The 11,530-nt window shown below is 53.6% G+C and overlaps 4 protein-coding genes across 4 annotated transcripts; 3 read left to right on the top strand and 1 right to left on the bottom strand.

Moving 5' to 3' along the window:
- Positions 1-1,379: 1,379 nt before the first annotated feature.
- J4E88_009515 (uncharacterized protein) lies at positions 1,380-1,722 on the top strand (the record flags this gene model as incomplete). Its single annotated transcript, XM_049403114.1, has 3 exons — positions 1,380-1,385; positions 1,413-1,527; positions 1,589-1,722. The coding sequence occupies 3 exons, from the start codon at positions 1,380-1,382 to the stop codon at positions 1,720-1,722; spliced, it is 255 nt and encodes an 84-aa protein (XP_049251242.1).
- Positions 1,723-4,323: 2,601 nt separating this feature from the next.
- On the bottom strand, positions 4,324-5,019 carry J4E88_009514 (uncharacterized protein; the record flags this gene model as incomplete). The annotated part of the gene is made up of 1 exon (XM_049403113.1): positions 4,324-5,019. The coding sequence occupies one exon, from the start codon at positions 5,017-5,019 to the stop codon at positions 4,324-4,326; it is 696 nt and encodes a 231-aa protein (XP_049251241.1).
- Positions 5,020-5,617: 598 nt separating this feature from the next.
- On the top strand, positions 5,618-6,908 carry J4E88_009513 (uncharacterized protein; the record flags this gene model as incomplete). The annotated part of the gene is made up of 4 exons (XM_049403112.1): positions 5,618-5,765; positions 5,815-5,850; positions 5,900-6,734; positions 6,785-6,908. 4 exons carry the CDS (start codon positions 5,618-5,620, stop codon positions 6,906-6,908), a joined length of 1,143 nt encoding a protein of 380 aa, XP_049251240.1.
- A 429-nt stretch (positions 6,909-7,337) lies between these two features.
- Positions 7,338-8,616, top strand: RPN8 (proteasome regulatory particle subunit; the record flags this gene model as incomplete). The annotated part of the gene is made up of 3 exons (XM_049403111.1): positions 7,338-7,521; positions 7,604-7,875; positions 7,990-8,616. 3 exons carry the CDS (start codon positions 7,338-7,340, stop codon positions 8,614-8,616), a joined length of 1,083 nt encoding a protein of 360 aa, XP_049251239.1.
- Between the last annotated feature and the right edge of the window lie 2,914 nt (positions 8,617-11,530).

Genomic DNA, 11,530 nt, shown 5'->3' with positions numbered 1-11,530 from the left:
GAATATCCATCACCTGCGCCGACTCAAAACGAGTTATTTCTCACCGTCTCCTTCTAATGTCGGAATGGCGAAGGAAAAATTCGTCAAGCTCCATGACCGCCCATCCTCCCTGTCTGACACGTCGGGCCCTCTCTTGACTTATGGAACGCGCTTTCTGGAACAGAAGAGAGGATATCTGGCCTTTGCAGCTGTCAGAAACGTAAACATCCTCCTTGTTGAAGTTCGCGTAGACTTCTGCAGCGTCGACACCCAGAGAATACCACGCGCCTCCGTCTAATTTGGCGGCTTCGTATCGCGCTTCACGGTTGATGAAGAAGAGTGTAGGATAGCCACGATGTGTTTGAACCGAGATGGTCCCATTGTCCTGATGGATGATGACGAAATTTCGTTCAGGGAAGGAGCAATAGCTAAGCTTCTCACGGGGTGGGGATATCTGATCGTGAAAGGCGATAGCCCATATCTTGGCGCGCAGCTCGGCTGGTAGGCGTGAGAAAGGAAATGGTTTGGACTTTCTCGTAGTCTTGGCCTTTTTCGATTTTCTACCCTTGGTGGGCCAGCACAGTTTGGTAGCTCTTCTGGTGGCTCTTCTGGATTTGGCAGTTAATTTTGACCTGGTAGCTCCTTTGGACTCGGTGAATACTTTGGAAGTATCCGAGATGCGGATGTATCGCTCGTGGTAGGGCTCTTCCACCTCGGCCCATGGCACTATAAGGCGGTTGCTGATCATTTTGTCGACGATAGTAATCGGTAGAAAGTCGGATGATTATGCCATCGTTGGAAGGTCAGCGGAAGGCGCGTCTGCTTGGAGAGTAGTTTTGGTCGCTCTCTTGGAGAAGCGATGGTGTAGACAGAAAGCTCGCAAAGAGTGAGAGAGCGCAGAATTCGCCGTGTAGCGAGACTGCCCATCGCCAAAGGTGAAGGCAGGAGCGTTTGCCGGTGCACGTGACGCCAAGCCCAGCGCGTCGTCATGACGTGATGAGGCACAGTACCGCGACTTCCTCACATCCACTTCGCTGCGCAAATTTTCAGCAGTCATCCGGAACAGCTCTCCATCAGCTGCATCACGCCCAACTTGGACACTGTCGATAATGCGCACGTCTCTCCGGAATGATGACCGGTCAGCCCCCCAGAGTAACTCCTATGATGAGCACAAGGGTCCAGGTAGTCGCAGCTTGGAAGCGTAATCGCCGACGTTCCACCGTTCTTGTGACTCCGGAATGAGTCGTTGGTGTTTTCGACAAGGCAGACTGGATGTATCTTGATCCAATGCTGGAGACGTGGTGTGATTATCAACACACAGGTTGGCGTTCGGCTTACAGCTTAAGCTCGCGAGCAATGATAGTCAGGTATACTTGGGTTTTGCTTGATACTTGCTGAATATGTTAGTCAGTCCAAAGATTGATATATACAAGACCTACAAGTCTGATAACTCCATGTTTCTCTACGACAGAAACGAGTATTGTCCTCTCGACGACAGCATAATAGCTATCTCGCTAATCACCGCTGAGCACTTGTTCATGACATCCGGTAAGTCTCCATCCAGATGAAAACACAAAAGATTACACGGGCGGACTTGGATACTGAGCAGCCGGGTTATCCGGCGAAGACCTATGGCCGGCATTCGACGACGCCGGACCTGTCGCCGCCAGCGCAAAGTACGGATTATCCGGCATAGACATGCGCTTCGGCATAATACTCGCCAAGCTCGGCAACGTAATCTGAACCCTCGTCTCCGGCTTCGGATTAAGCTGAATGAGTAAATCCGCCTCTTTAATCTCCCTCAACACATCCTCAACATCACGCCCCTTCCTAACCCTCCTCAGCAGCTCATACGACTCGCTATCCGGGCTCGTCCGGATCAACTTGAACAGTTCGACATACGCTTCGTTTTCGGCTTCCAAAGCATCGTATTTCCGTTTCAGGGCCTGGCCCTGGGTTTCCGACGACCGGGTAGCGTAGTGGCAGGATGTCGTCCGCTTGACGCATTCGATACAGACAGGACGCTCGCCGTTACATTTGATCTTCCTCGCGCGACATTGGTCGCAAGCGGATGCGACGCGATCACGAGGTAAAGGCGGGAGAGGTTCGTTGCGCGGGCGAACAGCAGACGGGAGGAGTGGTCTGAGTGGACGCATAGCGCTCGATCGAAAACGAAAAAGCCAGCAGCAGGACGTTGCTCAAACAGAACAAAAAGTCGTAAAAACGAAGGCTAGAAACTGATGATAAATACGGTGGTCATGGTGGGGCCCAGAAACGTGGTCTCCTTCCCATCTTTTAAGGGATGGAATTTGTCGAATATCGATGCTGCTCAAAAAAGACCCAGGCCTCCGGGATCTCGATGGTAATTGGAACGCGGCAAGTTTGCCCGCCAATCGGAAGCCAGAGTGATGCGGATTGCGTGCGTCGCCGAACTTCATCTTCTGCGCAGCAGTCTTTTACACAATACGCGTGTTTGGAATGCGAACCCGGCAATTGCCGTTACGTATCGTCATCTTGGTGTTTGTTTAATACGCGTCTTGGTATTGCGGTTCGCGCAAGATGCCCACGTTTCCGCCATGGGGCTGTCCAGCACCGGCATGGCATGATGTCGTTATTTGGAAAAACGTACCACGTCGTGATTGGCGACGGTACGATAACTCCGTGTGTATTTCTCATTCGTCAACAAGACATATACTAGAAAGAGATTCGATGGTGTACTGTAGCAGATGCAATGGTCGTTCCACATTCGTCCTACTAACGGTGCACCTGCAGCTGTGCAAGCAGGGCTTTACTCCGGTTAGCCGCATCGAGATTTCTGCGGCTGCATCTGCCATGCATAGACAGCAGATTTATTTGTCTCCACCGCAATAAGTCTTGGTCTCGTATCGTGCAGTCTCCAATCTCCAAAAGCTACGGCCGCGGTACGCATTACACGGATGGTTTAAGGTGGAACACCTCCTTGGGGTAATCCAGACGTCAACGCAGACAACAGATGGGGTATGCCTTAGCGTATGCTAGTGTGTGTCGGACCTGTACTTCGAAAGGTGAGGGCTGCATGCTACCGATGAGGAAATGGGGTCGCACCGGAGCGTCGTCCGCAGCTCAATTGGTTGTTGTCAGCAAGCGTACGGCGGATGGAGCGTGCGACACGTAGTGGCCATCGTCGGAGACAGAGGCACGCGCTCCAGATGAGGTTGGTAAGCTGGGAGTGCGCGCCATTGGCTGGGAACTCCTCCCGCAGACCCTGATCTGCGAGGGTTTGAACACCGTCATTGTTGTTTACGCTGCTGTGATTTCATATCTCACGATACTTTTGACGATGATGACTCCAGAAGATGAGGTCGACAGTGCCTTGTGGTCTCTATGTTGGAAACGGCTCGAACTGATACAGCGAATTAAGTAATCGGTATAGTTTCTCATTCCGCCGCATGCAACTTGTGGCTTGGACTTTTATGGAGCGAACGCTACGTTATTCGGCCCGCACGCACATGCTCATCGGTGAAGCAGGCCGTTCCAGTCGTGTCTTTTCCGTACCCTCTGGTCGAGAGATGTTGCATGGAAAGAATGAGTCAAGCAGATGTACCATGAAACTCTGTCGGAGTATACCCCGAGTTTACGATAGCTATCCATTCTACCTGGGCAGCACACCTTTAAACGGCGTGATGTCATGACTCGCAAAAGTGAGGTTTTGGTTCGATGTTTACTTTTGCTTCGTCGGCTGTCGTCTGCGCTACAGATAACCGAGATCTCAGGGCTGAACAGGTTGGGGAACAACGTTGTTGATCTTAGGTTAGGATCGAGGGCGGCCGGCTCCGTACCCGTGCTGCCAAGGGCCGCGGTACCCGTGGGTGTTGACGAGGTCTTGACTGACCTTCTTGGAATGAGTCGACCGAGGTGTTGAAGTTGGGGTTACGTTGCATCGTTGTCATCAACCCCATAACATCGTTCTAGTGGGTTTCTTTTTCTCGAATGTCCTACGGCTTACCAATGTGATTTCATTCCTTTGCCATGTATTGTGTGGTATTACTGACCCGTGTTACCAGATATCTGATCATCGAGGTATTCACCCGAACGTCATCGCGAGAACACCGGTCAAGTTCGAGCGCGGTAGGTTGAAGGATATTGCGTTACTGATGCACCTTCTTGACGCACTAAGCGTGCCTGAGAACGACATCAAAGCTATCGCAATCCTACCGTGTACCATATTCCTTCTCAATGACCAACCTGAACCAATATGAGACCCCAGTACGAGTCAAAGACAGACTCTATTCTTCATAGGACATGGGCAAAACCGACTCTCGTCATTGATTATCCTCAATCCTTCATTCACATCACCACTCCCCCTTACAAAACCTCAAAACTCAACTTCGTTTCCTCTTCCCACTGTTTCGCAAACTCCCTCAGCACTGCAGTCCTCTTCCTCGCCATCTGCTTCCCCGTCTCCGTCTTCATCATCCCCTCTAATTTGAACAACTTCTCCTCAAAATGCTCAATCGCCCTATCCATAGGCTCCCCTGGCATCTTAGCCGCCCCATACGAAAAGCAACGCCCTATACCCACAGCACCGATAGCATCAAGACGATCTGCATCCTGTACGATTGCCAGTTCAGGATACGCTGCTAAGACACCCGCAGTAATAACAGGCTCGCGTATCTCGTGTGAATAGGATACATGATTAACGATATTGTCTACGACGATAGCCAACTCGTAACTGCAGCCACGGTTGATTAAGATCTCTGAGATGCGCCTCTCGGCTGATTGGCGCGGTTTGATGTATTTGTGGTCGCCTACGTCGTGTAGGAGGGCGGCGAGGAAGAGGGCTGTGGTGTCGTAGCTGACGGAGGGGTCGCGAGCGAGCTCGGCTTGGAGGATGCGGTGTGCGTTTGAGACGACGCGCAGGATGTGCTTATAGTCGTGGGAGTTGTCGTATTTTGACATGTAGTCGTAGACAAAGTCGTTGATGGATACGAAGAGGGGTATGTACTCTTCGTGGATTGGGACTCGAGGCGCTTGGATGGGGTTTGTGGGTTGAAGCGCCATGGTGTGAGGGTATGGGATGGGTAGGAGGATCGATGTGGTTCAAGCACTGATGTTACTCTCTGATAGAAATCTTCTCAAGTGTTCGCAAACGTAGATTAGGCAGTGACGAGCAGATGAAGGACCCCGATCTGGACCCGACGTAACGAAATAGGGCTCTGTGATGATCGAAGAAATGGCGTCTGTGTATTTTGAAAGGGGTGAGAGACGTGTAACGCGTTTTTCTGCCCACGCGGAGTCACATGATTGGCGACTTTTGTCCCTGAGACCAGCCGTCGCCCCTTCCATACTCCCCAGACACTCTGAACGGCATCAGTGAACATGACATCCCACAAGAGATGCAACCATCTCTCTAAAACTGGCTTAGAACGAGAAGGAACAAATAGGAGTTCACTCATGTCAGTGCAGGTGGAGACGAACATCCGGGGTAGCTGAGCCGCAGCAGCCTCGGTACTTGGCCGGCTGGTAGCGCACGCGATAATGGAGCCATGATCTCACCCTCGCCCTTCGCTCCTATCTACACACACGTGCACTCGGACACGACCACATCCACGTCGCGCAATCGCATCATCTCGGCGCGTCAGCTGGGGCGACTGCAGACATGTACAGGCAGGCGACGCAGAAAACGGGCGAGGTGCTGTCCATGCCGTCGCAGTGGCTGGGCATGTACTCCGACTTCATCACCAAGAACAGCAGCGCCGTTACCCAGATTGAATCCGCACTGCGGTCACTAACATACATTATACCTGGTTAGTCAGCTCAGTGTCTGTATTTGCGCATCTTGCTGATCACGAACAGGCCGCTTCCGGGAATCAGAAGTCGCATCCGAATCCAGTAGGTCGCGTCCGGCTATCGCGCATTCGTCCCGACTAACACCACCAAGTACACAGCGGCGTCCAAGTACTCTCCCTATATCATGACTCTCTCCTCTCAAAAGCCATGGCACAAATGCCCGGAACGCGGCGGCAGCCCCTCACCCCGCATCATCGATACACCAAGTTCTGGACGCAGAACTCGCCCACATACAAGCGCATCGCGCTAGTCCTCCAGATGATCCAATACACAGAACTGCTATGGGAGATGGCAGCGAAGCGGAAGGGCGAGAAGGTGCGATGGCGCGTCGTGGTGTTGCTGGAGATTGTCAAGGCAGTATGTCGGTTGCTGCTGCTTCGATTGACCAACTCGAGACCACTCCTGTCGCCGCCGCTTCCACAACGAGAGATTGATCCGAGCTCGTTGGAGGAGTCTTCGGCATCGGCTGATGGCATGGACACGCCGCCGAGTGAGCGCTCAGTCGAGGCAGAGAACTGGGCAATGCCTAGGACAGGCCTCTCCATGCCCAGCCTACCGGACTCTTCGGATATCTCAAGCTACCTCCTCTCCAAGGTCCTGACTGCGGACGATATCAAGCCCCCGAAGGCCCTGCTCCACCGAGTCAGCGGAAAGGGTGAGCTGGCCGAAGCACTCTACATTCTCCGACCGGTTGTCTACGCCCTGGCTATGCAACATTTCAGTGGCGACAGGAAGAGCTGGAGGCCGTGGTTGATCGGCGTCAGCATGGAGTACGGCGCAAGACAACTGGCCAAGAAGGACTTCCAAGAGCGACTCGCTGGAGGCCTTCGCGGCTTGACTGGACTGGAGAAGGAAGAGCTGCGCAAGCGGGGCTGGTCCCTGGGATGGTGGGCCATGCGCGGCGCTTTCTACGAGAACATCACCAAGTAAGTCTTGTCACATTGACGTTCATTCATCCATGACTAACATTGAACAGGGCCTGGATACACAGTATCACCGGATCGCTGAAGGGCAAGCCTCTTCTCGATATGGTCGGCGGTGTCATCGAAGACTACGAGTTCCTCTGGGATCAGTACTACTTCCCCACCGCTACGCTATGATGGTTTTTTCGTCACGCACTTCCTGGACTAATGCGATAATGTTTGGCCTTCGCTTTTGCATGATTCGATCGCTGGGCTGATCTTGGGTGGTTCCGCGTCTTCGCCTTCGGCTTTTTGTATATTGTCCCTTCTTCAGATACCAGACATTTGCCATTGTTATAGTCCGTTGATTGTAATTGACGTATTTATCTACCGTACTTAGCTGTGCTGAATTATCGCAATTCCCATGTCGCTCACTGACGCACTGCTGGAAGTACTAGCGCGCGAGCTCTGACCCACCCTCACCATGTCCAGTTCCGAAAGCTTCGATGGACACCGCAGAGCCGCATCAACAACAACCACCATCACCGCCCTCCCCCACAATCCCCACCCGTATCGCTGCCAACCTCCCAATACCTGCCCCGGCGATACTGAGTCCACATCCCCAAAATGCCCGCCACCACAGCTGAGACGCTGTCACTCGTGACCCGCAACGTCTCCGTCGCACCGCTCGTCCTCCTCTCGGCAGCCGACCACTACGGCCGCCAAGCAAAGGGAACCAAGAGGAGAGTAGTCGGCGTGCTCCTCGGACAGAACGACGGCAAGAACGTGCGGGTATCCAACAGCTTCGCGGGTGTGTAGCCCCTCCATTGTCCCGTTTGCCGCCTGGACGGTGAACAGGACAAGCGACGTTCCGCCAGCTGACACACCTGCAGTGCCATTCGAGGAAGATGAGAAGGACCCGTCAGTATGGTTCCTAGACCACAACTACGTCGAGTCGATGAACGACATGTTCAAGAAGGTCAACGCGCGCGAGAAGCTCATCGGCTGGTATCACACAGGGCCTAAGCTAAGGGCGTCGGATCTGGAGGTCAACGAGTTGTTCAAGCGATACACACCGAATCCGCTACTCGTCATTATTGATGTACAGCCGAAGGAGGTGGGCGTACCCACAGACGCCTACTTTGCGGTGGAGGAGATCAAGGATGTAAGTGCATAGCAGGCTCGGTGGCGGCGACACCAACGAAACGCTCGGTGGCGGCGACACCAACGAAACGCTCGCCAGTCTCTCATTCTACAGATTCAATGCTGACATACCCAGGACGGCACAACCACATCCAAGACCTTCGTCCACACGCCCTCAATAATCGAAGCCGAAGAGGCCGAAGAGATCGGAGTCGAGCACCTCCTCCGCGACATCCGCGATGTTGCCGTCGGCACCCTTTCCACACGCATAACCTCACAACTGCAATCGCTCCAAGGCCTGCACCTACGGTTACGAGACATAGGCCAGTACCTGCAAAAGGTCCTCGACGAAGACCTGCCCGTCAACCACGCCATCCTCGGCAACCTGCAAGACGTCTTCAACCTTTTGCCCAACCTCTCCACACCCAAGGCCGCACCCGTCGGTGGCGCAACAAACGGCGTTGGATCTGCTGCGGGCCAGGCAGGCGCGGTTGACAACGGCGAGCTAGCCCGCGCCATGAGCGTCAAGACAAACGACCAGCTCATGGCTATCTACCTGTCCAGTTTGATCCGCGCAATCACCGCCTTCCACGACTTGATCGAGAACAAGATACAAAACAAGCAGCAAGCGGAAGACAAGGAGGCGAAGAAAGATGAGGGTAAAGAGGGCGACAAGGAGAAGAAAGAAGGAGAGAAGAACGGCGAGGTCAAGGAGGGGGAGAAGGGTAAAGAGAAGGGTAAGGAGGAGATGAAGAAGAAATAGGCGTAGCGCAATGATGGAGAAGCGCAGGGCAAAGACATGTGTATTATACTATCTCGGAGCCGATGAGAAGACAGTAGGGTCGGAAGTGGCTTCGGGCTAAGCGACCTCGGCATGTGAAGACATGTTATGGATAATGGCTGATAGATGTGATATGATGAAAGAACATGACATCAAGTTGTCTGAGGTCATTGTGGTGCTATTGTCTCTTCTGTTTAGGCCGTGCTGCAGCGGCATTGCGTATCGTAACAGCATTCTCAGCCTCTTCTGCTTCCTACAACAAACATGTACATCTACCTGGCCCCACGACCCCGGAACATCAGCCCAGTAACACGCAATGCTATTGGAACAGATTCAATCCCCCCATCCAGCAGCCCACCCCGCCGCCTCCTCAACACTAACATCCCTCTCCTCCACAAACCCCCCAAACAACCCCTTACATCTCTCCGCCAACACGCATGCTAGCAAGTGTTTACACACAGGCGGCATATCGTCTCCTAAACTCATACCACCGAAGATCCACTCCATACCCTCCTTCTTCGTTTTATCCTCTGCCTGTTTTGTAAGGCCAGACGGTTGATTTGATTTACCCGGATGTACTGCGGTGTTGAGAGGCACAAGAGGCGTAGCTTGACCAGCAGGAAAAGCAGCGAATGCAAACGCAGGACAGGAGCAATTCCAGCCCAGAAGGCGTACTTGGTACGTTGCTAGGGTGTCGTAGGAGGTGGAGAAGCGGGAGGGGCGGTGTTGGGCGGAGCGGACGTAGTGTATTGTGTTTGAGTTGGAGGTGTCTGGTGCTGTAGTCGTGGCGGTGTGGTTTGATGGTTTGTCTGGAGCGGGAGACTCATTAGTGTTTGCAGCATGGGCGTGTGTGCCTGGTTGCTCTTTCTGTTCATTTTCTTGCTGTGATGGCGATGTCTCCTCTGTGTCTTGTATCTGTACGTCTTGCGCTGTTGTTGCATCTCTTTGCTCTGCACCTGCTGCTCGCGCAGCAAGTTCCTCGCCATCGCATATCCGAAATCGCGTCACGAGCCGTCGATCGAGCAGGTCCAACGCGGGTACAAACTCATTCGGGAAGAGTACTTGCAGCGAAAGTAGCTGTTTCCTCGTCGCGTCGGATACATTGTTCAGCGAATTGGCGTTGGCATTGGCATTCGCGTTCCCAGCAGCTTGGTCAATTGACGGCGGAGCTGCTAGCGAATCGAGTAGTTGCGTTACGAAGTGGCGGCTAGAAGGTAATGGCAGTACTGGCGACGCCATGGTAACGCGCAATGGTATAAGGGCATGGTGTTGTGTCGAATTGAAGATGACGTATGTGGGGAATTTGATGGATTGGTGGATTGGTGGATTGAGTCAAGGCTGAGGCAGTCGCGACGGGAGCGCGGGAAAGCGCGGGGCGAGGTCCACGAAGGCACGTGAAACCGTCAATGCCATAACATGTAACTTGATCTGACTATTCCTAGCAATTGAATGCAATAATCTTGATCTCATGCGTACGTGTCGAAGCGGTGAAGCAAATACAGTTTGCGTCATTACTGCTCTACTTGCCCTCAGCCCTGCTTACGCCAACTGCGAGATTGTTGGTCAATTCAACTCCAAGTCTAATGTGCCTGCAGCTGGCAGTCGGCGAGACAGTCTATTTCCGGCAGCCTCGCATTTGTTTTGATGCAGGGCGGACCTGGCAGCAAGCACCCATGACGCCATTTCGCAACGTGGTAATCAAAGGACGGCGCAGCCTTCACTTTTGGCAAAGCCATGAAACAAGGTCCTGCAGCTCGCCATTGTTGTCGTTGAATGGGTGGCAGGTTACCAGCATTACAGATGCAGGGTCCCCCATGGTGCTGGGCGTAGTGGGAACTCGCAAGACGGGGCAGCAAGTCATCTGCTCGCATTGTCCTATCGGCTGACCAGATTCGGGCTGGCACTTTGATGCGCAGATCTACCCGCAGAAGGCGCGGCCAGGCTTCTAGACGGACTGCGACAGTCTGTGGTGTCTGGTGTCGCGATTCAAGGCTATTGATTGAGTTGTGCAAAGCGCGCCATGATCGAGAAGTTCAAAGTCTATTGAGTCAGGATCACATTGCTTTGTCCGCGGAACCTACTCGGCATCGGTCTGGGCCGCGCTCGTCGGCGCAAATGGTGAGGGGTACAGCGGACGCGATATCCTGGGAGATTGACATGGCTGGCATTCAAGGCAAGAGACGGTATCAGGCGGCTGAGGTCAGATGGCAAGCCTGGCGGTAACAGCGCCGTCGAGAGATGAGGGTTGAGGGGTTTCTGGCATACCCCTCCCCCACAGCACGATAACGACGATAAGACACCCCGGGTTTCCGAAGGATGACCTCGACCAAACAGAAGATGGTGTGAAGCCTCATTGCCCCGTGAGCGACGGTGTGCGGAGAGCGTGAGAGATGTTCAGGTGGACAGGCGTCATGGTGTAGATGACCTAGTTATTTGACCAGCTGAGCACGGGGCTCACTTTCACATGCTAAGACGAGTGGTAATCGATAACATGGCGGGAACGTACCGCAGTGGGCTAACGACGCACACATCGCATGTTACCCGCTGCGAGACATGAGCTGCCCTGAGTGAACCTTCTAGTCGGCGCTGGTCCTTTGCAGCTCCACGCCAGTGGCGTCGACTACAGCCGCTTGATGGTGTCCATGTCACAAGACCATGAACGGGAACCGCCATTCCACAGAACTCGGTGAGCAGCCTGTCTTCGGTAGCCGCCGCTGACGGAGGGGGGTTAGATCCATGCAGATGAGCACTCAATTCGGCCGCCACTGGCCGCGAAGGGCAGTTGAAGTGAATTGGGCTCTGGCAGGTCAAGCGTAGGTCAAGCGCAGGGTCAAGCATAGTCGATTGGTGCCGATGATGGGTCAATTGCTGGAATGTGGAGCATGTGGGATAGTCA

This window comes from Alternaria novae-zelandiae (assembly GCF_023758075.1).
Source record: "Alternaria novae-zelandiae strain BMP 2774 chromosome Unknown scaffold_24, whole genome shotgun sequence".
Classification (NCBI taxonomy): Eukaryota; Fungi; Ascomycota; class Dothideomycetes; order Pleosporales; family Pleosporaceae; genus Alternaria; species Alternaria novae-zelandiae.
Note: the sequence above shows the minus strand (reverse complement) of the source record. Positions and strands in the feature narration are given on the sequence as shown.